The sequence below is a fragment of the Oryx dammah genome, unplaced genomic scaffold (assembly GCF_014754425.2).
Source record: "Oryx dammah isolate SB20612 unplaced genomic scaffold, SCBI_Odam_1.1 HiC_scaffold_2, whole genome shotgun sequence".
NCBI classification, from domain to species: domain Eukaryota; kingdom Metazoa; phylum Chordata; class Mammalia; order Artiodactyla; family Bovidae; genus Oryx; species Oryx dammah.
Genome location: NW_024070186.1, coordinates 61,113,879 through 61,140,893, shown reverse-complemented (window position 1 = coordinate 61,140,893; position 27,015 = coordinate 61,113,879). Strand labels below are relative to the sequence as shown.

General features: G+C 41.2%; 1 protein-coding gene across 4 annotated transcripts in view; it reads left to right on the top strand.

Moving 5' to 3' along the window:
- PLD1 (phospholipase D1) overlaps nt 1-26,148 on the top strand; it is a 231,167-nt gene extending 205,019 nt beyond the window's left edge. For all 4 annotated transcript variants that reach the window (XM_040248810.1, XM_040248789.1, XM_040248799.1 and 1 more), the window contains 3 exons: nt 8,461-8,614; nt 18,431-18,548; nt 20,534-26,148. In XM_040248810.1, coding sequence (XP_040104744.1) covers nt 8,461-8,614; nt 18,431-18,548; nt 20,534-20,758 — 497 coding nt within the window. In that variant the 3' untranslated portion in view covers nt 20,759-26,148. The remainder of the gene's footprint in view (nt 1-8,460; nt 8,615-18,430; nt 18,549-20,533) is intronic.
- Nucleotides 26,149-27,015: the final 867 nt, after the last annotated feature.

Below are 27,015 nucleotides of genomic sequence, written 5' to 3'. Positions count from 1 at the left end.
TACTGGGCCTTTAAGAAAAATATCTTGTGTCTTCAATCTCTTGCCCAATGGGGATCGGAGCTCTTTAAGGATTCATTTCTTCCCCTATCTCCCCTAATAACAAGTTTTCTCTTATTTCCCCAAGCTATTCTTGTCTTTGCCTCTTTAGAAGCTAATCTCAGAATATTTTTATATTCAAATTGACAGTGACAATAAGGAAAGCGAAAATACTGATGCTTGTTGAAATGGAAAAACAAACAAACAAAGCCAGATAGAGGTCGGTTGATCTCTTCAGGGAGATTTCAGAATTCTTGAAGTAAAAATTGACAGATGTAAATATTTTCCTTTTAAAAGTCTTTTCGACTTTCAACCTGCTTTACTTTTACATCAAGTATAAATGCAAAGTAGTTTTTAGTATCTGAGTTAAATAAATCTGTAGGGCTTTTGACTTACTTTATAGAAAGGTCTTTAAACTCTCAAAGGCTACAATTTATTTAGACTAGCAATAATTGATTGATCCTTTTTGCATACAGTTGTTACCTACTTTCTTGAAACTGAAGATGTGACCTTGAGAGTATGAAGAAGTCTCACTTGCTAGTCTTTAGGGGCTGGATTTCTTTTTCTTCTTCCCCAAGGGCAGGACAGATTTTCCTCTGGAAAATCCATGGAAAAATCCATATATACGTTTGTACTTTTCACCTCTGTGGGAACTCTGGAAGAAACAGGCTTGTTGTTGCTGCTGTCAGACATTTGGCCTGTTTAAGTTCATAATACAGAGAACAATGTTTAAAATTCTCAAAGAGGAACTTGAGAAATTCGGTTGAGGATATTTTACAGGTGTTAAGTCATTAAGAGCTTAAAAGAAGTTAAAGTAACCTGTAATTAAATTTTCTAACATGGCAGACTTACACCAGAATTACTGAATAATCTAGCGTAAGAAAAATGACTAAATGGTTTATCCTTATTTTTTCTTCACAAGGAAATACTTGGTTTCTCACACTGAGATCTCTTTCATGTATAGCTTTAATTATGTCTTACCCCCAGTGGCCCTGTTGGTTCCAAAATCTGTGACCAGTCCAGTTTTCTAATTCATCTTATTGGCATGTAGCCAAACTAACAGTTATTTTATTTCCTAAATAAAACAAGGGTATCCTTAAGTAAAATTTAAGTCTATCCTGTTAACTAAATGAAATGATTTTTTTTTTCTTTCTTTTGGTTTCACTAATTCACTGCATGGGCTTCCCAGGGAGCAGGAGTGGTAAAGAACCTGCCTGCCAGTGCAGGAGACATAAGAGACGCTGGTTTGATCCCTGGGTCGGAAGATCCCCTGGAGGAGGGCATGGCAACCCACTCCAGTGTTATTACCTGGAGAATCCCACGGACAGAGGAGCCTGGCAGGCTACTATGCACTGGGTCGCAAAGAGCTGGACATGACCGAAGTGACTTAGCACGCACACATGCAGCCCACTGCACATCACAATAGACACAAAACATGACCACACAGAGCCACTGCCCCACCCACCTCAGGGACTACAGGGAGGCAGGTATTCTTTTCACCAAACACCAGAACCATTGGGATGGATACTGATGAACTGGTGCTGAGAGGCAGTCAGCAAGGGTGATATATGGGAAACCCTGTGGAGGGAATGGATCTAGGTGCTTAAAGGCAGGCTCAAGGTAAGTGTCTGTAGTTGAAAGGCTACCCCAGTAAGGAGAGAGTCCCATGGGTCTCAACCCTGACTGCCTTAGGATTGCCTGGTGGCTCTTTTTTGTGTGTTTTTTGTGGACTATTCTTTTTTAATTAATGTATTATATATAGTAAATGGCACAAAACTTCAGTGTACAGCTTAATGAAGATTCACATATGTTTACATTTATGTAACCACCACCCAGAACAATATACAGAATATTTCCATCACTCTGATAGGAGTCTTCCTATCTCCACTCAGTTAATCAAATGTTTTCACTGTCACCACAGAACAATTTTGAACACAGATAGGTTTGAGTTCAGATAAAGGGAACTGTCATTTAGGGGAAAGTTTATTCATGTCTGCAATTTACTTTCAAATAGATCCTCTCCCCCAGCAAAAGAAAGTTGGGTTAATTGATAAAAGAATGGAGTGATATGAGGAGAAAATACTAATAATGCCTGGTTCCTACTTCCAGAACTTGTGATTAATTGGTCTGGCTTAGGGCCCAGATATCAAGGCTTTTTTGCTTTCTGGTTTTGTTTGGGCGTCATTATCTTTTGAAAGCTTCCTGGATGATGCTCCTGTGCAGCCAAGCTGAGAACGCCTGAACTGGAGGCACAGGGAACGTAAGCAGTTAGAGAGTACTGAGTAGCCCACTAAGGACTTCCTGGAGGTCCAGTGGTTAAGACCCTGCACTTCTGATGCAGGGAGTATGGGTTTGATCCCTAGTGGGAGAGCTAGGATCCCATATGCCGTATGGTGCAGCCAAAAATAAATAAGTGAATTAATTAAAGCACATAGGCCTAAATAGGGTAAAGTTGGTGTATTAGTTGTCTATTACTGCTGTAGCAAATGACCACAAACTTAGTGACTTGAAACAGCACAGAATTATTATCTAAAAGTTATGTAGGTTAGAAGTCCAACATAGATCTCACTGGGTTAAAATCAAGATGTCAGCAGGGCTGTGTTTCTTCTAGAAGCCTCCCAGATGGAGCTAGTGTAAAGAACCTGCCTGCCAATGCAAGAGATGTAAGAGATGCAGGTTCACTCCCTGGGTCGCAACCCTCTCTAGTATTCTTGCCTGGAGAATCTCATGGACAGAGGAGCCTGGTGGGCCACAGTGCATGGGGTCACAAAGAGTAGGACCAAACGGAAGCAATTTAGCACCAAGGAGAATCCATTTCCTTGCCTTTTCCGCTTTGAGTGGCCACCCTCAGTCCTTGGTTACGGATCCCTTTCTTCTGCCTTTGAAGGCAGCAGTGTTACATCTCTCTGAAAGTCCTCCAAGTGTCAACCTATTCTCTGTAACCACATATCTCTCTGAATTCCCTTTACTTTTAAAGACTCTCATGATTATACTGAACGCCTAGATAATCTAGGATAATGTCCTTATTTTCATGGTCAGCTGATTAGCACCATCTATTAATTCCATCTGTAGCCTTAATTCCCTTTTGCCATGTAATATAACATACCAACTTTGGGTATTATGACATAGTCATCTCTGCTGCTGCTGCTGCTGCTAAGTCGCTTCAGTCGTGTCCACCTCTGCGTGACCCCATAGACAGCAGCCCACCAGGCTCCCCCGTCCCTGGGATTCTCCAGGCAAGAACACTGGAGTGGGTTGCCATTTCCTTCTCCAATGCATAAAAGTGAAAAATGAAAGTGAAGTCGCTCAGTCGTGTCCGACTCTTAGCGACCCCATGGACCGCAGCCCACCAGGCTCCTCTGTCCATGGGACTTTCCAGGCAAGAGTACTGGAGTGGGGTGCCATTGCCGGGTCATTATTCTGTCTATCACAGGAGAATTAGCAATTTCTTAAACAAGACATTTAAAACAAAATCACAAAAGAAATGATAGATAAATCTAACTGCATTAAAATTCAGAACGTTATTCATCAAAATATGCTATATAAGTAAAATAAAAAGATAATCCATGAACTGAAAAAAGAGTATTTGCAACACACTTAATACTCTGCAACTCCATGGACTGTAGTCCGCCAGGCTCCTCTGTCCATGAGGATTCTCCAGGCAAGAATACTGGAGTGGGTTGCCTTGCCCTCCTCCAGGGGATCTTCCCAACCCAGGGATTGAACCCAGGTCTCCTGCATTACAGGCAGATTCTTTACCTTCTGAGCCACCAGGGAAGCCCATTCAAAACATATAAAGAACTAAATCAACAAGGAAAGACAATATCCAAAGAAAGATGGGCAGAGGAATTGTATAGGAGCACCCCTAAAAAGGACATACCTGAGTCCCATAATATATGAAAGATGTTCATCCTCATTAATATGGTAATGAGGAAAAGAATAGGGTTTCAAAATACCAATTGGCAAAAATCAAAACTGGACAGTCCAAGTGCTGGCAATACTAAGCCACACCAGGGACACCACTCTTGTGTACAGAGCCCCGTGAAACTCCCACATGTGTACATCAGGAAACATATACACCACTATGTAGAACATAACTGTGTCTTATAGCAAAACTCTGGAAACAACCCAAACATCCATCAACAGTGGAATGAATAAATAGGTTTGTGGGTGCTCATTTAAGGAAAATAATGCACTACGATATGTGTAAGATAAATCCCAAAGATACGATGTTGAATGAAAGAAGCCAGTCTCCAAAGATTATCTACTATAGGGTTCTATTTACACAAGTTAAAAATAAGCCCAAAGTAAACTTGTTTGTTCAGGAAAACATCATCCTAGCATGATGAACACAAAATTCTATATAAAGTTTCTCTCCTAGGAAGGGAAGGACTTCCACAGGAAGATAGCTGAGTTCTTCTAGAATGTGGTAATGTTCTGTTTCTCAGCTTGGGTAATAAATTCCATGATTTTCTAAAGTCATTACCTAAGTTGTACTTATAAGTTTTCATATACTCTTTTCTATTTTGCTGTATTTCACAGTATTTAAAAAGTTCCTAATAACAGGCTTAGAAAAGGTCATTTTCCAAAAATTAAGTGGTTTTAAATTATCAAGACAATGTCCTAATAAACCAAGGGATTGCAGTCACCATAAAAATACAGAGTACATTTGTTGAAAACAATTCAAATTCTAAGGACTCATATAGAGTAAAAGGTCAAAATTCCCCTTAGTGTCTCCTTCCCTTTGCCAGAAAGCACTCACCACCCTTAACCCTTGAGTGTGTATCTTCCTAGAGTCCTTGCCCACTCTTCTTCCTCATATTTTCTGTAGAAATGGGTTAATACTATAGCCTGCTGTTCTGAATCTGATTTTCAGAATATGGGAATGTTTAACAGCAAAAAGGGAAATAATATTTACCTCCATCAATATCTCATTTTTAGTATCTCATTTATTAAATTCATCTGAAGTTTTCTCTTCCCCTTCTCCACATTCCTAATAAGTAGTAGCCAGCTCCGTTATCCTGGCTTCCCTGATGGCGCAGTGGGTAAAGAATCTGCCTACACTGCAGGAAACACAGGAGACGCAGGTTCAGTCCCTCAGTCTGGAAGATCCCCTGGAGGATTCCAGTATTCCTGCCTGGGAAATTTCATGGTCAGAGGATCCTGGTGGGCTACTCCCAAAGGGTCGCAAAGAGTCGAACATGACTGAGCATGAGCGCAAGACAAGCACAGCTCACGTATCCAGTGCGGTCGAGAGTGAGTGCCCTGGGAAACTGCTGACGGACCCTGGAAGTACAAGAAAACACACCCTCTAAGAATTCTAGTTCACAATGCCAGGAATGCAGTCCTCTGCTGGCGAGTGTGGGGCCCACAGTGCTGGGAGGGAGTCTAGGGGGACCGGTGTGAAAATGTGTGTGTGCGTGTGTCCGTGTGCGTGTGTGTGCGTGTGTGCGCGCGCGCGCGCGCGCGCCTGTGTGTGTAGAAGGCTTTCCAGAGGGCTCATTTGCTCAGGCTGCCACAGTGAAGAGCAATGTCTTCCCAATTCAGCAGCCCCGGCCCGACAGCGGCCTCTGCTGGGCACATGTGGTAGTGACGTCCCAGCACTGGTCGATCTGATGTCTGCCTCTTTGAGACCCCATGGACTGTATAGCTGAAGAAGGCGCTGGCACCCCACTCCAGTACTCTTGCCTGGAAAATCCCATGGACGGAGGAGCCTGGTAGGCTGCAGTCCACAGGGTCGCACAGAGTCGGACACGACTGAAGCGACTTAGCGGCGGCAGCAGCAGCAGCAGGACTGTATAGCCCGCCAGGCTCTTCTTCCATGAAATTTTCCAGACAAAAATAGTGGAGTGGGTTGCCATTTCCTACTCCAGGGGCTTTTCCCAACCCAGGGATCGAACCAGTGTCTCCTGCTTGGCAGGCGGATACTTTACCACTGAGCCACCTGGTAAGCCCCAAAGCAGCACTGGGGGGACCTTACTCCTCACCCCTGACAGTTCACACACCTGGGTAAGGGGCAGTTCACCCAGAGAGGAGGCTTCTTTGCTACAAACGCTGCTGCTGCTAAGTCACTTCAGTCGTGTCCGACTCTGTGTGACCCCATAGACAGCAGCCCACCAGGCTCCACCGTCCCTGGGATTCTCCAGGCAAGAAAACTGGAGTGGGTTACCATTGCCTTCTCCAATTCATGAAAGTGAAAGTGAAGTCACTCAGTCGTGTCCGACTGTTCCTGACCCCGTGGACTGCAGCCCACCAGGCTCCTCTGCCCATGGGATCTTCCAGGCTAGCAAATTTCCCCCTCCTGAGGCAGGTTCTCTAGTGCAGATATTATCTAGGTAACAAGTATCTGATAATAATGCCAATAATAATTAGAATTTGTGGAGCAGTTTATAGATCAGTAAGTGCTTTCACGTGGTCTTACTTAATTCTCACAACAACCCGACAAGGTCTATATTATGATCTTGACTTATAAAAGATGAAATTAAAGCTGAGAAAGATTAAATGACTTTGCCCAAATTAGTGCTGGGCCAAATGTCAAGCCCAAAGACAAATTTTATAGTGTGATTTGTCTGCAATAGAGGAGGCAAATTTTATAGTGTGGTTAAAATGTAAGTGTTTGTGTGAAAGTTGATTTGTCACTAACAAAACAACACTTTTCAAAGGTGGGGCTCACCTTACAGCACCCTAGTAGTGCTCCCAAATTTCTGTGAGGTGTTCCATCCTTTCTCTGTCACCCAGAGTCCCTGTGGGGCACCATTCATATCCACAGTTATCATAGATTTGTATATTAATTATGTGACAATATTGTGGCAAGGGTGGTGCTAGTGGTAAAGAACCCTTCTGCCAGTTCTGCTGCTGCTGCTAAGTCACTTCGGTTGTGTCCGACTCTGTGCGACCCCATGGACGGCAGCCCACCAGGCTCCCCCGTCCCTGGGATTCTCCAGGCAAGAACACTGGAGTGGGTCGCCAGTTCTTTCTCCAATGCATGAAAGTGAAAAGTGAAAGTGAAGTTGCTCAGTGGTGTCCAACTGTTCACGACCCCATGGACTGCAGTCTACCAGGCTCCTCCATTCATGGGAGTTTCCAGGCAAGAGTACTGGAGTGGGTTGCGAGGAGCCTGCTGAGCTACAGTCCATGGGGTCACAAAGTCACAACTGAAGTGGCTTAGCAAGCATGCACACATGCAGTATTGTGGCAAATGGCAGTGAAGTCTCTTTAGGAGGAGCCGGCTTCCTCTCATGTCTAGTATCCTGCCATTTGGGCTTGGGGCAGGGCTGCTAACACCTTCCACCCTGATGGCCCCCATCACAGAGGGTAGCCCCGAGCTCCTGTTCAACCTGACCCTTCTGCTCTAAGTCTGCAGAAGCAGTGGAGTGTGGGGCTAGAGCAAGAGGAGCAAGAAGGAAAAAGAGAATCAGCCAGGCCCTTCTGTAGTTTGTAGAATACCTCAAGGATTCAAAAGTGTGGATCCATGACAGTTAATGCAGAATAAGTAACAATACATGACAGAGGAACTCAGAAGATACACATTGAACTAATATTCAAATACATGTGAAAATTGACATTCTCATCTCATTTGGATTTAAAAATAGAATGGAGAGAAGTTGATGCAGAAGCCATTGCTGTGCCTCTCAAGTGAGGCAAGAGAATGGAAACTCATAGCCACTAATGATAGTCTGTATTTGAGAGTGGATTATATTGCTGTGAAGGTCTTCTTGGGTTTTGACATTTATAATTATATGACCATGAGTTAAAGTCTGCAGAATTTAATTATTAAGTATAAAAGCTAACTGAACTGAACTGGTAAGCATTCTTGTTTCTTTGTGTGCTTAATGATTATATCAGTTAGAATCCCTTGAGCCACAAGATAGAAAATTCAGCTAGAGTTATGTGAAACAATAGGAAAGATAAGGTAAGAAGGTAAGAAGTTCTAGAGTTGGCTGGTTCAGTGACTTAAAGACCCAGAGTCTTTCTTCTTTCTTCTCTACTGTCTTTAACTTATCTGTTTGTCCTCTTGGTTACAAAAGAGCTGCTACAGCTCCTAGAATCATGTTTTCATACAACCCTTCAAGCCAGAGTATCCAAAGACTGGAAGAGACATCCTGTTCTTGTGTCTGTTAATAAGAAGTAGAAAACTTTCTCAGAAGCCCCTGGCAGATTTGCCTTCATGTTACAATGGCTAGAATCATGACAAGTGCCTATCTCTAAGCAGTCACTGGCAGAAATAATGTCACGACCATGGCTGACTTGGACAGATCAAGATTCACCCCTGGGTTAGGGAGGTCATTGCTTCCCTAGAGCACCGTACCCCTTGATAACCAAACAAAATGAGGGTTTATTTAGCAAGGAAGAATCAAGTCTGGAGGACAAGTGAGTGTCTACCTCGACAAGAAAATTGTTCAGTTACACTGTTTCTCCTTCTAGGCTCTGCCAACATAAATGACCGAAGCATGCTGGGCAAGCGAGATAGTGAAATGGCTGTCATCATGCAGGACACGGAGACAGTCCCTTCGGTAATGGATGGAAGAGAGTACCACGCTGGTCGATTTGCCCAAGGACTTCGGCTTCAGTGCTTTCGGTGGGTCTCTGAAGCTGGGTGTCCCTCTGCACTAGGCACTGAGACCCAGCCCAGCCTCTTAACTCTCAGCACACCTGCCCTCTCCAGGTTCTTCTTTTTTTCAAAACAGTGCCCCAGGAACACAGGATGTGGTGCAAAATGGCTTTGTGTGGGGCACAAACATTTCCTATTTTAATAGTTTTTATTATTTTTATGTGTAAAAAAAAACAACTAGCATTTAAAATCTACTAATAGATTTAGGACCAAGTCAAGCCACCTAGTGTCTATTTAAGTTTTTTGTAGTGAGTCCACTTTTAGAAATTTAAATAGTTCCAGTGATACAAGGGTATGATTTTTAAAATCACTAAAGGAGAATGCTAGAGATTACTGGTGTTAAATTTAAATGTGGAAACTTCAGTTCTCAGATTTGCGATGACTCCAGACAGGAAGATGTGAGTTTTAAACAAATCTGTGGTCCAGCGGAGAGAGCACTGGGCTGAGAACCGAGGATTGTGTGGTCCTAAATGAGTCCTTCATTCAGTTAAGTTACTCAGAACTTCCCTGGGCATGGCTCTAACTGGCTCCATCCCAGCCCCTGTATCCCAGTGTCAGCGGACAGAGTGATCCTTCAAGAACCTAACTCAGATCCTATCACTTCTCTGTTCCCTCCACAATGGCTTCTTTTTTTTTTTTTTCCGAATGGCTTCTTATCTCTTATCCCTCTTCCCCAATCACTGCAGACACACTGAGCTCCCACTGTCTATGAAACACCTCAACCACCCTCCTACCTGTAAGCTTTTTCAGGAAGTCCACAATGTATGATTCTAGAATCTGCCTGCAATGCCGGAGACCCCGGGTTGATCCCTGGGTCAGGAAGATCCCTTGGAGAAGGAAATGGCAACCCACTCCAGTATTCTGGCCTGGAGAATCCCATGGACGGAAGAGTCTGGTGGGCTGCAGTCCATGGGGTCACACAGAGTTGGGCGAGACTGAGTGAATGAAGCACACACAGAGAGCTATATTGGCCAGGACGGGATTTCAGCGTGGTCTCTACAGTGAGATCGAGACAAGTGCCCCCAGTTAAAGGTGGTACTGTAAGCTTTCTGATGAAAGGCAGCACACACACGGTTGCAGTCCTGTTGTCACCTTTCCCAGTTAACAGTCGCTTCTGGAAACTGGCTCACTGGCAGACAGGCACACCACCAGCACTTACCTCCTGCAAATGCTGGAGGCCCTTTCCTCCTACCCACTCCAGACTCTGGCTTTTGAGAACCAAGCTTCAGTTCATTCTGCTCCTTCTGATCCAGGAACTTAGCAAATTCATCCCTCAGAATATGTCAGACCTCTGTTTTTATTCACATTTGTTACTAATTATTTTGCCAGTAAGATTTTTTTTCTTTTCTTTTTTTTTAAATTTTATTTATTTTTTATTTTACTTTACAATTCTGTTTTTTTTCCTAAATATTGATATTTCAGTTAGCTTCTAATGTCAATTTGTTTTGTTTAGAGGGGAGAGTTTAAAATTAGTATCCTGTTAATCAACCCATTGATTGCCTACAGGTTATATAGGGAAAGAAATATTTCCTCCTGTAAACTGGAGATAAATGTCATACCTTTTCAGTTCCATGAGAATTTAAGTATTCTCTTTAAAGATGTGGGCTTCTTTATAAATTTCTAAATGTATAATAATTATAGAGGCAGAGAGTTCTGACTTCAACATATTTTCATTATAGAAAATTTGGCAAACACAGAAAAGCAATAAGAAAATTAAATTTATCTGTAATCCCACCACCCAGGGCTAATAATTTTAACATGGTATGTATCTCATTCCACTTTTTTCTATACATAAATGTCACTGTATTGTATTTCTTTTTTTAAACATAATTGGGTTCTTGTAGTTCCACAAAGTTCTTTATTATTTAAACAATGTTGCACACGCTTTTCCATGTCATTGTGTTCTATAACATTTAATAGCTACATTGTAATGCATTTAATGTCTGCATTGTATCATATCATATGCTAAGTTGCTTCAGTCGTGTCCGACTCTGTGCAACCCCATAGACAGCAGCCCACCAGGCTCCGACGTCCCTGGGATTCTCCAAGCAAGAACACTGGAGTGGATTGCCATTTCCTTCTCCACATCATATGAGTATGCCATAATTTCTTTAAGGAGAACCTCAGTAACACACAGATTTATCACTGACTTACAAAAGTGGGTGTGGAAGCATCTTGCTCACCTTCTTAATTGTGCCTTAACTGAATCCTAACCCTGGAATTTCTAGCCAAAGGAAGTTGTAGTTTCCTTTGCCCTCTGACTTCATATTGTATCTCTAACAATGTTTTAGAGGACTTTTTCCTCCCATCTTTTCTGAATTCTGTTATTTTATTTAATCTTTGCTGATTTGTTGGGTTTCAAAATGAATTTCCCCTTTTTTTTAAAATGTGCAATTTGAGAGTTTAAAAATGTATCCATTACCCATTTGTACTGTTCTTTTGTAAACTGTCTAGACTATTCATGTCCTTTGTCCATTTTGTTGGAATGTTTCGCTTTTTTTTAAATGACTTATAAGGAATTTAAGTATACAAGAGGCTAATTTCTTTCTCCCATTTGTTGCAGATCTGACTTGCCAATTGCTTTTTAATCATGTTTATAGTATTTGGGGGAAACTTCAACTCTTATTAATCAAATCTATCAGTTTTTTCTTTTTTCTCCCCATTTTAATAAATATGCTTAGACTAGCTTCCCCAACCCAAGACAAAATATTTCCTATTTCCTTATATTTTATCTTCTAGTGCTTGTTTAATATTACTTTTTATTCTTTTATATTTACTTATTTTTTATTATTTACTTACTTATTTATTATTTATTTGGCTGCACTGGGTCTCAGTTGCACACGGGATCTTCAGTCGTGGCATGTGAACTCTTAGTTATGGCATGTGGGATTTAGTTCCCTCACCAGGGATTGAACCTAGGTCCCCTGCCTTGGGAGTGTATAGTCTTAGCCACTGGACCACCATAGAAGTCCCTGATACTATATTTTACATTCAGCATCTGCAAATTATTTTACTGTTAGAAAGGAAGTAGAGACTGTAACTCTTTTTGCTGGAGAAACCAGCTGATCCAGAAGTGTATGACTACAGTACTGTTTGCCTCTCTAGCCTGAGTGCCTCTTTATGCTGTACCAAATTGCTGTACATCCTAACCTATTTGTACTCTCTACTGCTTCCTACCGAAGTTCTGTTGACTTGCATGCCAGTGTGGTATCATTTTAATTATCATAACTGTGTACTTTAATACTACTTCCTTCCTACCATACCACTTCCCCAAATTAGTATATTTTTTCCAAAATAACCTTGGCTACTCTTAGTCATTCTTCCACATGAACTTTAACATTGTTTATTCAAGTTCCCTCATTAGTTTTTTGATCATGACTACAGTATATTTAGTGTTGCTGTTGTTTAGTGTCTAAGTTGTGTCTGACTCTTCTGCGACCCCATGGACTGTAGCTCACCAAGCTCCTCTGTCCATGGGATTTTCTAGGCAAGAATACTGGAGTATAGATTAATGTAAAAAGAGCTGATGTCTTTATAATATTGAGCCATCCTATTGAAGAACAAGGTATGTGCTTCAGTTTCTTCAAAATTTTTATTCTTCAGTAATGCTTTAGGATTTTCATTATTGGAAACAGGAGTACTTCTGCTTTATTGACTATGCCAAAACTTTTGAATGTATGGATCACAACAAACTGTGGAAAAATTTTCAAGAGATGGGAATACCAGACCACCTGACCTGCCTCTTGAGAAATCTGTATGCAGGTCAAGAAGCAACAGTTAGAACTGGACATGGAACAACAGACTGGTTCCAAATCAGGAAAGGAGTACATCAAGGCTGTATATTGTCACCCTGCTTATTTAACTTATTTGCAGAGTACATCATGAGAAATACTGGAGTGGATGAAGCACAAGTTAGAATCAAGATTGCCGAGAGAAATATCAATAACCTCAGATATGCAGATGACACCACCCTTATGGCAGAAAGTGAAGAAGAACTAAAGAGCCTCTTGATGAAAGTGAAAGAGGAGAGTGAAAAAGCTGGCTTAAAACTCAACATTCAGAAAACTAAGATCACAGCATCTGGTCCCATCACTTCATGGCAAATAGATGGGGAAACAGTGGAAACAATGACAGACTGTATTTTGGGGGCCTCCAAAATCACTGCAGATGGTGATTGCAGCCATGAAATTAAGATGCTTGCTCCTTGGAAGGAAAGTTATGACCAACCTAGACAGCATATTAAAAAGCAGAGACATTACTTTGCCAACAAAGGTCCGACTAGTCAAGGCTATGGTTTTTCCGCTAGTCACGTATGGATGTGAGAGTTGGACTATAAAGAAAGCTGAGCACTGAAGAATTGATGCTTTTGAACTGTGTTGTTGGAGAAGACTTTTGAGAGTCCCTTCGACTGCAAGGACATCCAACCAGTCCATCCTAAAGGAGATCAGTCCTGAGTGTTTATTAGAAGGACTGATGTTGAAGCTGAAACTCCAATGCTTTGACCACCTGATGCAAAGAGCTGACTCATTTGAAAAGACCCTGATGCTGGCAGGAGGAGAAGGGGATGACAGAGGATGAGATGGTTGGATGGCATCACCGACTCAATGGACATGAGTTTGAGTAAGCTCTGGGGGTTGGTGATGGACAGGGAGGCCTGGCATGCTGCAGTCCATGGGGTCACAAAGAGTCAGACATGACTGAGCTACTGAACTGAACGGAAAGATTTTTGCTCTTGTCCTTTTGGCTTTTTGCTGACTCTATACATTTCGTGATAAGTTTGTCCCTAGCTGCTTTATTTTTCCTGGCAACTTTTAAACTGTGTTAAAGCAGCAGTTGTTCTTGAACAAGCATTTTCACTCTTCCACAATAGCAGACACAAGTAATACATTAAAAACCACCCTGAAAACCTTATGTTGATTTTAGCTCTTTTTACTGGGAAATATCCTCAAAGATAAACATTGTGACCTAGAGTCGAGCAATTTTAAAAAAAATGCAACTTCAATCCATTTCCCACCTGGTTTATTTTTGAATAAAAATAGAGAGACACATTTCCCTGTGACATCAGTTCTAAATAGAATCAACCATCACAGTACTGCCCTGAATGTCACAACTACATGCCAAACAGTTCATTAAGTCCTAGAAAATTATCCAGACTTTACAGATGTAGCCATCACTCAACGGAAACCATTAGCCACACAGGTAGAGCTCAGAATCAGTGACAGTGGTAGACATGAGCAGTGGAAAGAACAGCCAATTTTCTGCGCCCTTCCTACTGTCCCACTGATAATGTAAACAATTAAACATTCAATAATTGCCATTATTCACATCAGCACAAAATCAAATTCATTTTCTCTGAAACCTTAATCCCCAAATACCCAGGGTACTTCATATTAGATTTACTCTACTTTTTAATATAAATTTTTAATAATTAAACTGACAGGCAAAATAATTTATTACTGAATATTATCTGTTATAGGCTTATATAAATACTTTTCCTACTCACAAGTTCTTAACTGATAACTTGACAGACACATTGCCTCACCTCTTGTCCTCATTTAAAAGCAAAGTCACAGAAGTATTCTTTTTTGCTGTTTTCAGCTGCTTAGACCCGACCCAGATCAAAGACATTATTATAATTGGCTTATTGTTGTAACTTGCACTGTCCTTCAGATTTGACACAGTTACATTTTGCTTTGGGTCTTAAGGAGCAGCAGCCTCTGTGTGCAAACATCATCCTTTAGGATCTTTTCTGAAAGTTATCCCTGTATAGTCTGCACATGTGTGTTCATGCTCAGTTATGTCCAGCTCTCTGCGACCCCGTGGACTGTAGCCCACAAGGCTCCTCTGTCCATGACAATTTCCAGGCCAGAGTACTGGAGTGGGTTGCCACTTCTTCTTCCAGATGATCTTCCCGACCCAGAGATGGAACCCGTGTCTCCTGTCTGTCTTGCATCGGCAGGTGGATTCTTCACCACTGCACCACCTAGAAAACATAATTTGAAGTAGAAGTAGAATTTCGAGGTTGTAAAACACTAAGAATCATAGTGACCCCAGGTGCCAGATTCATTTGTTTAGATAATTTTTAAAATTTATTATTATTTTTTGGCTGCACCACTTGGCTTGTGGGATCTTAGTTCCCTGACCTGAGATTGAACCCAGACCCTCGTAGTGAAAGCACCAAGTCTTAACCACTGGACCACCACGGAATTCCCTTTGAGAGAATTTTTATACGATAGAAAAAGTGCAGACTAAAACTAAAGTGAGATGCCCTTTTATCCTCATAATCTGACTGAGCTTTTTTAGGTATTGGTAATATTGGAGTTGACTGGGGAGAACACACATGGTAAATATTATGTGTGTTGGAACAGTCTTTCCTGAGGTAAATTTTGCATAATGTTTGACCCAGGAATTTTAACTTTTAAATTTCTCTGAGTGAAATAATCATAGAAATTCACCAAGTAATTATATGTGATGAATAAATTATGTTCATTATAGCTTTGTTTATAATAATGGAAAACTGGAAATAACCCAAAGGGTCATAATAAAAGAGCTAGTTAAATTTTCACATAACTGGAAATTCTGCAGTCATTATAAATGATGATGTAAATCTACATATTTAAATAATAAGAGGGTAACAGTATTGTGATCTCCACCCTGTTAAATCCAACAGTTGGTCCTCATCAGAATTTAACGCTGTGTGGGTCCAGGATACTCACCTTCTGGCTTTTCTGCAGCCTCACTGACCGCTCCTTCTCTCCCCTACTGTTGAGGTCCTCTTCTCTGTCTATACTCAATCACATGGCTTTATGAGTATACATTTGTGGACAATTCTCAAAATTACATCTCCAGCCAAACCTTCTCTCCCAAGCTCCAGATTCATTTATCCAACTGCCTACTTAGTGTCACCACTTGAATATTTAATAGATGTCCCAAAAGGTTCAAAGTTGAATTCCTGGTCTTCCCTCACTGTCTCTACCCACAGAATTCCTCATCTCAGCTAATGGCAACTACCTTCATCTAGTTGTTCAAGCCAAGGCCCTAGTCATCCTGATGCCTATTTTTGTCACACTCTATGTCCACTGCATCAGTGAAACCTGATCTCCCCACCTTCCTCTCCACTGCTCAAGCCACCATCATCTCCCACCGAGATCACTGCAGTGACTCCCAACTGGTCTCTGTGTTTCAACCCTAGCCCTGCACAGTCTGTTCTCAACACAGCAGCCATTTTTGTAATATGTAAGTCAGATTCTGTCACTCCTTGCTCCAGTGCCTGCAGTGCGTCCCAATTTCATGCAGTATAAAAGCCAAAACCCTTCTGAGACCTGTTTCTCCACTTCTGTTTCCAGTGCAGCACAAGCCTTTGTATTTATTCCTTGAATCTGCCAGGCATGTGAGAAAAGGGCTTTGGACTCAGCTTAGATTCTAGCTCTGCTAATAGGATGTCTCCAGCCTTTTGTTTCCCATTTGCAAAATGGGAATCATGCACCATCAACCTCACAGGATTAAAATAGACATGCTTTTTAACTCTCAGGCTTCATGTAAGTACAAGAGCTCTTATCATTTTCAAATATGACCTCTGAAATTTGTCTTGCTTTGCTTGAGAATTTCTTATTTCTAGTCCTCTGTTTATATTTGATCAACTCAGACAACCTACTGCATGTCTTTTTTTATGCCAGGTACTCTGGGAATATGAGACTAACTAAATCATGTTCTCTCAAAGAATTTATGCACTAGAACTGGGAGATGGGCCTGTTAAAAGCAGAGTGCATGAATATTGCAGGTGTCCTGACGAAAACAAAGCATATGTGAAGCACAGTGTGGGGGACAAAGGAAGAAAGATTGACTGGGAGAAATAGGAAATGGGAGGAGGAGGAGCCAGAAGAAGTTGTTTAGAGGCAACCTTGTACTGAATCCTGAAAGATGGCAGGTGGGGAAGGAAAAGACTCCCTGACTACTCCCATCTCATCCTCTTAAAGCCCACCTGGTATTTACCACATTTTAGCCAATTCCTTCTGAAGGTGATTCTTTATTCGATGTTGATCTCACCCACCAAATTTAACTCCACCCAGAGAGGCTCCATGTCTTTCGTGTTCATTTCTATACCCTAGAGTTCAGCATAGTTCTTGGCCCAAGGGAGGGAAGAGGGAAGGTTAGAAGGAAAAAATGGGGGTAAGAAGGTTGGGTCTTGGTTAAGAGCACACGTTTAGGAGTTAGGTGATCTAGGTTGGAGTTCCCAGATTGACAGCTTATTAATCTGCATGACCTTGAAAGAGTTACTTAAACTTTCTGTGCCTAGTTCCCTTTTTTGTAAAAGGAAAATAATAATAGTTGTTCCCTTTTTATTATTTTTAAATGTTTTTTAATAGTTACTTCCTCATAGGCTGTTGAGGATTTACTGAGATCATTTTTGGAAAGGGCTCAGCATATTGGCTGGCACATTCTTTGACTACCAGTCCTATCTTCCAAGGTCCTCACCCTTCTAGGCCAAATTACAAGGACTCTCTTAGAATGAAATGAAGGTCTTTCTTGTCTAACAGTTAAAACTTTCAAGCATTATAACAACTTAGGGTTTTTTGTTTTGTTTTGCAACTTAGGATTCTTTTTTTCATAAAGACACACACTTAGTCTTTTTTTGTATATTTATTTATTTTTAATTGGAATATAATTGCTTTACAATATTGTGTTGGTTTCTGCCATATATCAACATGAATCAGCCATAGGTATACATGTGTCGTCTCCCGCTTGACCCTCCCTCCCACCTCCCACCCCTTCCCACACCTCCAAATTTTCACAGAACACTGGTTTGAGTTCCTAGAGTCATACAGCAAATTCCCACTGGCTATCTATTTCACGTACGGTAATGTGTATATTTCCTCAATTCGTCCCACCCTACTCTCTCAACTCATCTCACGCTCTCCCTCCCCTACTGTGTCCACAATCTGTTCTCTGTCTTCATTTCCACTGCTAAGTCACTTCAGTCGTGTCCGACTCTGTGCGACCCCATAGATGGCAGCCCACCAGACTCCCCCATCTCCATTACTGCCCTGCAAATAGGCCCATTAGTACCATCTTTTAGATTCCATATATATGTGTCAATATACAATATTTGTTTCTCTCTGACTTACTCCAATCTATATAATAAGCTCTAGGTTCATCTACCACATTAGAACTGACTCAAATGCATTCCTTTTTATGGCTGAATAATATTCCATTGTATATATGTACCATTGCTTCTTTATCCATCTGTTGATGGACATCTAGGTTGCTTCCATGTCCTGCTGCTGCTGCTGCTAAGTCACTTCAGTCGTGTCTGACTCTGTGCGACCCCATAGATGGCAGCCCACCAGGCTCCCCCGTCCCTGGGATTCTCCAGGCAAGAACACTGGAGTGGGTTGCCATTTCCTTCTCCAATGCATGAAAGTGAAAAGTGAAAGGGAAGTCGCTCAATCATGTCCGACTCTTAGCGACCCCATGGACTGCAGCCTACCAGGCTCCTTTGTCCGTGGGATTTTCCAGGCAAGAGTACTGGAGTGGGTTGCCATTGCCTTCTCCACTTCCATGTCCTAGCTATTGTAAATAGTGCTGCAATGAACATTGGGGTACATGCTGTCTTTTTCCCTTGTGGACACACACTTAGTCTTAATGGCTTCCTTGGATTTCCTTTTTTTTTTTTTAATAGGCTTGTATGGTTGAGTGCCTGAATTACTGTACCATTTGAAACAGTGCCTGCAAACAAACTGCTTTTGTCTCAGTTACTCATTCAGGAGGACACTTATATTTCAGGGTTGTTCTCGGCTATCTTTCTGGCCCCAGTGAAGACATTCAGGATCCAGTGAGTGACAAATTCTTCAAGGAGGTGTGGGTTTCAACAGCAGCTCGAAATGCTACAATTTATGATAAGGTGAGATTTTCATATCCTCCTCCTTTTTAAATTGAATCACATCACAAAAGTATATCATTATTTCTGCATATTATTGGTACAGAGTATTCTTAACGAGTGTAAAAACACAACATACCTCCAAATTATAATCAAATAATTCTTTGTAGACATTAAGAAAACAGAGTCAAAAAGAGCCATGGATTATGGTTTAGAAGAGACTTCAGTGGCATTCTCGTCTCAGATTCCAGAATCCCATCATGAGCATCCTTAGCAGGTGGTTACCCAGACTTTGTACATGTCTAGCGATAAAAAGAAAAAGCAGATGGGATCAAAACCTGAGTTAGACCTGGGTTCAGCCTAGCTCACACAGTTGCTGGTGGTATGAGTATGTGTATAGTAATTTCATGTTCTGAGCCTTCCTTTCTTTCCTCTCTTATAAACTGGAGGGAATATTCATGAGGTGGTCATGAGAATAAAAAATAATCTGTTAAATGTATTTAGTACATAGCACATAGTAGATTATATCCATTCTAATGATGAAGCTTATTAATAATGAGAAACTCCCTCATTTGGACAGTTGTAATTTTGGAAAGGTGTTTTAAAACCAACTTCATCTGTTAGGGAAGCCAAATGCTTCTTCTAGTACGTTCCATCCATTAGTGATGACAAAGAGTGTGCAAGAGTTAAGAGTCCACCAGCCCTGGAACAGGTTATGTCGTGAGGTAGCTAGCTTTCTATCACAGAGAATATTCAAGCTGAGATCCATTGACTCTGTCATATGACTGTCATAAACAGGATAAGAGGGCATTCTTCTTCTGACTTCCAGACTCCCTTCAGCACAGAAAATTCATCTGTGAACACAAAAATTCATCTTTCTAATGAAACAACAATTATCTACATAGACCTATTTCATACTGAGGACTCAAGGCCACGATTAAATAGGTCGTGTGTGTGGAGTATTTTTAAAATGCAGGGCATAGCCTAGTTTGGATCCTGGATTGGGAGGAATAACAGCTCTAGAAGACATTTGAGGAATAATCAGATCAATCTGAATATGGACCATATCTTAAATGACATGAAATTGATTTTCTGAGGTGTGAGAATGGTATTGTGGATACATAGGCACATGTCCTTATTCTTAAGAAATGCATGCTGAGGTATTCTGGTGTGAAGTGTTATGTGAAACTTATTTTCAATTAGCAAAATACATGTATAACTGATAACTTTAAGTACAGGTACTGACAGGAACATTTTTCAAAATAAAAAGTTAGAGAAAATATACAATTTTTCTTTTAGACGTGAACCTCCAGTGAAATTCAGGGATGATTATTATCCAAAACAATTAACCTTAAAGCGAGCTATCACTCATGAAGCTCCTCACCACTAGCTTGACATTATCCTGTGGTCGGTCACAGGATAATGCAGATTAGACATGCATGTGTGTGCTCACTCACTCAGTCACGTCTGACTCTTGTGACCCCATGGCCTGTAGCCCACTAGGATTCTCTGTCATAGGATTCTCCAGGCAAGAATACTGGAGTGGGTTGTCATGCCCTCCTCCAAGGAATCTTCTCTGCCCAGGGGTTGAACCCAGGTCTCCACCATTGGCAGGCCAATTCTTTACCACTGAGCCACCTGGGAATCACCCCTCCCCCATAGATCAGATATAGGATCTATCTATTTTTTTTTCCCATACTGCATGGTATGTAGAACTTCTCCAGCTAGGAATTGAACCCATGCCCCCTGCATGGAAACTCGGGAGTCTCAGCCACTGAACCACCAAGGAGGTCCTCTATGATTTTTTTTTTTTTTTTTGATGGAAGCAAACTTAGGACTCTCTGTAGCAAATAAAAGAAACAACCCTTCAATCAGGTCTGTAATGTAACATAAAACTAATATATGTTTCATAAAACATAGGCTTCGTCTGTCAGAATGAGTATTTTCCAGAAAGGGGATATGCTTTCTTTTAAACTTATCACTCAGTTTCCTATTTGCATTTTAATCAGGTGTTCCGGTGCCTTCCCAATGATGAAGTACACAATTTAATTCAGCTGAGAGACTTTATAAGCAAGCCCATATTAGCAAAGGAGGATCCCATTAGAGCTGAGGAAGAACTGAAAAAGATCCGTGGGTTCTTGGTGCAATTCCCCTTTTATTTCTTATCTGAAGAAAACCTACTGCCTTCTGTTGGAACCAAGGAAGCCATGGTGCCTATGGAGGTTTGGACTTAAGCGTTATACTTGTTTGCAGCTCAGAGACTTCCACTCTGAAGAGTACACGTCACATTCTGACTTTCTGGAGACCTAACAGACAAACCCAGACCCAGAGCACACATCCACCCCTTGGACTGCAACTTTCTGGGTTGACTTGGAAGGGCTGCTGTCATACTGATGTAAAGACAATGAACATCGGCATGGCTTTATAATTCCTCATGCCTCTCCTTGTGAAAAAGGGACTGCGTTCTTAGGTAGCATATACCCAACAGCGTCAACGCATATTTCAATTCTGTGATGTCAACACGTATTTCAATTCCGTGACGTATACCAAAGTGCATTTTCTTTGCTAACAAGAATTTATCTGTAACTGATCTATGTTGCCGAAAGTTGTCTGAACCTCCTTAATTTCCTCTGACCCTCACACATGCAGCTGTTGTTTACTAGACCTGCCTTCATCTTGTAATCCATACAGGCTCTGACAGAGTGTTTATTGCTAGAAGATGTTGTGATGCTGCTCTGAGATTCTTGAAGGTTCCATGGGATGCTCTGTCCATCTGGTCCTGGAGTCATGGGGTGCACCCAACCAAGGATGTGGTCCTTCTTCCTTTCCAGTGACTGAAAGGGCAGGACAGACCTTAGTCTATGTAGCAGCCCATGTTAGGTACTTTTGATAATATTGTTGTCAGTGTGTATCTTGACACGACAGAGCAACAGGAAGGAATTAAATTTGGTTATTACAGCAAAGATTTCACTTTACCTCCAAGGGCACTGACAAGATGTGTCCTTATGATAGGGCCCACTGGATCAGATTTGAAAACATGTGTAGGATATTTGATTACACAGCAACCCATAAAACTCAAAGACAGAGCATACAGCCTTCAGAAATCACCAACATGTTGGTGGGAATCAGATTCAGATAAGGAAAGAACATTTCTTACAGTCCTGTAAAATTTCCTGCCATCCTTAGCTGCCGGATTGATTGAAATTGGAGTTTCTACATTTCAAAATAAAACCAGCAAATAAACTTGTCTTTCAAGAGAATCAGGGGCTTCATAACTCATGCAAGTGAATGGGTATGAGCCCAGCCTTATTTGATATTCAGCTTTCCAGCTATGCTACCTTCTAGAAGAAAAATTGATTGTAAAATACATGCACCATCTCTTACATTATTAAATAAGCATTAACATTCCACTAGAGTTCCAAAGAGGTTAGGATTATTTATTAATTCACACTATCCTCATCTGTGAATTGTTCAGGAAATACATTTCTCCTTTTTGGATGTTAACATACCCTTTGATATCCCATAGCTCTAGTTTTATTAAGCAGAACTGCCTTACAACTTGAAGAACTAACATGGGTTCCCAACAGGCAATAAAATATGGTATAGATGGGGCTTCCCTGGTGACTCAGACAGTAAAGAATCTGCCTGCAATGCATGTGATCTGGGTTCGATGCCTGGGTCAGGAAGGTCCACTAGAGAAGGGAATGGCAGCCCACTCCAGTATTCTTGCCTGGAGAATCCCATGGACAGAGGAGCCTGGCAGACTATAGTCCATGGGGTCACAAAGAGTAGGACACGACTGAGTGACTAACACTTTCACTTTCACACTTACACTGGGTGCAATAATTATACCTTTATGGGTTACCCGGACAGAATCTTGTCCAAAGAAGTAAGGACCCATACCTATTTCATAGAGCTGATAGTCCAGTGGAAAAGATTAAATAGGAACATACAGCCAGTGAAACAGCATAAAGTCAGTTAGCAAGAAAGAGACAGTGTTACATACCCACAAGAGAGTTTTACAAATGAGGTGAGACTGTGTAACCAACAATGGAAATTAATATGCTTTTATGGTGGCTGAAGATGAAAAAATGGCTTCATTCTATATCCGTCATAAATAAGACGTTTGCTATTTATGAAGTTTAGATTGGCATTTAAAGTGTTGAGTGTATGTGGAATACCTAAGGATTTCTCATATTTTCTTTTTAAATGTAGAAGAGTCAAATGACTGGCTCTTGAAAGGGCCCTTTCTCTTTGGAAAAAAAAAAGCACGTAATACAACCTCTCCCCATTTTATAGCTGAGGAAACTGAGACCCTTGTTAGTTGATGGGCTCATTGAAGTTTACCCATTAGGACTAATGACGTTGCTGCAGTCCACTACTGGCCTCTCATTTCACTCATCACTGCCCCACAATGAGGAGACGCAATAAATAGATTTCAGAGATGATGTCTCTAAGCTATTTTGAACCCTGTGGTCTTATGGATTTATGTGCTTGTCCATCTCCCTCAACTAGAATGGAAGCTCCACGGGGCAGGGACTTTCCTGTGTTTTGTTCATTATGTTATCTCCAGAGCTTGAAACAGAACCTGGTTCATAGGAGGTGCTCAGTACATGTTTGTTGGATGAATAAAGGAGATGGAGGAGAGAGCTAATGAAATGAAAACCTTATGGAGTCTCAGACAAGAAATCTTCCTGCTATTGCTAAAGAAACTGTTAGCAAGGTTCTTTTCTACTGAATCTTCTCAAAGGCAAGATGTTTATCTGCAAAGAGAGGGGCTACAAGATTTATTTGGGTAGATTTTATAGGAAGTTCAGTGCCACAATTCCTTGCTGTGCAGTGGCAGTTTACATAGTGCCCCATTCTGCAAAAATTGCATGGGCTGTGGACACAAGATGTTAAACCTAATTACCCATCATTCTTTGACACCATTACTACCTACTAGAAGTTCAAATACTTTAACATTGCAGTGTCTGACATAAACTTTAAAATGCAAGGGATTTTGCATCTTGAAAAACTATTATGAATCTGTACAACATTTTAAATTGACTATAATCTTTTGAAATTACAAAAGGTAATTACAGCCTTTAAGTGCTGTACCTGAGATTCTGATAATCCATGTAATAATATTTGCTTTCAAGAAGGGAAAAAAAATCTGTGATTATAAGAGGTGAAGAGTAGAAAGTGGTCATGGCCTATTAAAGCTATTCATGCTGGCCAAGCTTACTCATTGGAGGACACTCAGCACAGCAGGTGAGGCACAGGCATTTGCTCTGGAGCAAGTATCCACTTGGTGACTCACCCTCCAATGGGACTGTCTTCTTTTTCAGCTGTAAAGCATCACAGAAGGGCTTGGAGAGCTGGTCATTAGATAATTGAGTGACATATTGTAAAACAAAACATTGATTTTATTTTAATAGCATCTTTGGAAAAAAATTTTATCTCTAGGTAATCAAAAATGTAAGCAGTTAATCTCTTATGTAATAATGGGAAAATGTAATCTATTGTGAATTAACAGTCTTCCAGATGAAAACAGCAAGCCAGGAAACCTTTTTTAGCAGATGTAAGATAACAGGCAGAACAGGTTTTATATACATTATGAAGACCCTGCACTTCTTTCTGCCTCTCCTCATTCCTTATTCTTTCAACCACTGGCCCCAGAGCCCTTCCTTATTATGGAAACCATTTTAGAGGACAAGAAAGAGCTTTCTGGGGAAAAAAGAAAAAAACCATGAGGCATCTATAATAACTTTTCAGTTTAACTCACACTTTCAAGTGGCTGACAAAACATTACTATTTTTTAACAGAGGTAGTGGTTCTTTTTGACATTTCTGATCTGATGCAGCACGTGAGCATTCTCAGATGCCTGTCACCCTCTGGAGAGGGGCTGAAGAGGACTCTTCATGCCGTCTCATCCCTCTCTATTCTCTCATTATGAAATGAGCAAACGTTATAGGATTTTCAGTGTGCTTAGGAATCCTCTGAGGTCAATTAATACTGGCAATTTGGAGGTTTAAAATGTGTTTTACCAGGCATCAGTTCAGTTCAGTCCCTGAGCTGTGTCTGACTCTTTGTGACCCCATGGACTGCAGCACGTCAGGCCTCCCTATCCATCACCAACTCCCGGAGTTTACCCAAATTCATGTCCATTGAGTTGGTGATGCCATCCAACCATCTCATCCTCTGTCGTCCCCTTCTCCTCCTACCTTCAATCTTTCCCAGCATCAGGGTCTTTTCAAATGAGTCAGTTCCTTGCATCAGGTGGCCAAATTACCAGGCATAGGCCTTGAGACACTCTTGAATCTAGAAATTCACTGGAAAAGGAATTCACCATCTATCAAAAAGTTGCAGGTGAAGAATCAATGGATTTGCCTTATGTTTAGGGGAGGCAGATACCATCATAAATGCCTAATGGTATTTAATTCACATGTGATATATTACTAGGATTGACTTCAGATTAGAAGGGTTCATTAAAGGAAACAAAAATGCTGTGACTGAATTTATTATAGGTTATCTTATTTTTTCCTTTATATCAGTTTTAAATTTTAACTTAAAAACAAAAATTTAATTTAAAATAAATGAAAATTTGTCACACTAATCATTTTAAACTTTTACGTTTTAAAGTCAGAGACTGGGATGGCCGTCCAACCAAAATGTAGGCTTAAATACTCTTTTCTATCTCCTGCAACTCAATTGTTAACTTTATTCTAGATACATGCACTTAAGTGAGTATTGTCCTACTTCTGCTCAACACTGGGAAATATAGCATCATGTTCTCCTAAGGCATATTCCACTTGGATTAATCACATAAAATGGTCTGGGTCAAAAATACTGATACTCTTCCTCAATCATTCTAAAAATTCATACTAGAGTATTGTAGTTGGAGCACACGTCTCTGACACAAAAACCAAATACATACTGATGAACATTCACCCATTCAGAACACTCAGGTATTCTGAACAGAATTCAGGCACCTAGCCTCACCCTTATGACAGGCTTTGGCAAACTAAGACTGAGCCTCCTGTGTCTGTAAATAAAGTTTTACTTGATTGCAGCCATGTCCATTTGTTTACATGCCTCATGACCAAATGATCTGCAAATCCAAACTACTTGCTATCCTTAAGAAATGTTTACTGATCCTTCCTCCAGAGAGAGCAGAGAATGTCCAGTTAGAATACCTCAACCAAACAGATTTGGGTGAGTTTTATTCTCTTACATGAGCAAGGTTTTCAATTCTTCCCTATCCCAGAGCCAGCATTCTGTAATAGAATAATGGTAACAAGGTCAAGTTCTCAGGAATGAAAAGTCATATGAGTTTTGGTTCTGAAAGAGATATTGTCAACTCATGCAATCGCCTCCCAGCTGCGCACTCAATATGAAGCACTGTTGATAATGTTTTTAACTAAAGTGTTCAGTGAGGATGGATAGACCTAACGGTTTGTATTCAGAATGATAATTGTGAACTCAAGAAACTCAGTCTCCCTGGATTTTCCTTCTGTAAAGCCATGGAAATGATACATGTATCCATTCTCTGCCTCACAGCCAGTGCTTTCGATGCCGACTCCCTTAACTGACTTTTAAAATGTAAATATTCATTAATTAAGCAATTAAAAGTGTGAAATCAGCAGTGTCCCTCTCTTTGAAAAGAAGATTCCTTCTTCTGCACATAAGGTTTTTAGAGCCAGCACAGTGTAGATCTGAGCTGGAGACGGAAGTGTCGCCCTGGAGCGGGTGTCAGAGCCCCAGCGTCCCCTGCCGTTCCCAGTTCTCACAAGCTTCATGCACAAGTCTCAGCAGCACCCAGAAAGAGAAAGAAACAGAAGCTGCCCTTTTGCCGCCTCCTCTTTCAGTTACTACCTATTCCGTGAAAGCTGACCACTTTCCCTAGGTTTTGAAACAGAGATTAGTTTTGTCTATTTTTGTACCCCACTGGCTTTTTCAACAAGGACACCCTCAGCCTTTATCTCTACTAGGCGTCTTGCAAGCTCTCTTTGGCTTCCAGGGGACTGCTCACATTTGTAGACTCATCCTGGGCTCCTCTCTCTCTGTTTCACTTCTTCAGGGTCTGGCTTGTTCTTCCCATTCCACTCAGAGCTCAGGTGATCCAATGGTTTCCCTGCCATCTCTCTGCTCACCTGCAGCCCTGCTCTGCCTTCTAAGCTCCAGACACATTAGATGTCTGAGCAATAACTATCTCTACTTCTCCACATGGGTCTGAGAGAGCGAGTAGAGAGGCAAAGAGAAACTCATCAGAGGCAAAGCTGTAGCATGGAGACCTGCCCTCTGCAGCACAGGTGACCTCAGAGGTAGGGGGACAGCCTGTGGGGTGAGGCATCAACAGTGCCCCCTAGAATGGGCCTGTGGATTTGTTTTCATAATATAGTAATTCTTATTCTAGAAGCTTGTAATTTCTTTGAAGACAAGGGTCTTCTTTCTTCATATTTCATATAGGGCTTGTCACAATGAGTAGCATATTGTTCAGGTTATGTGG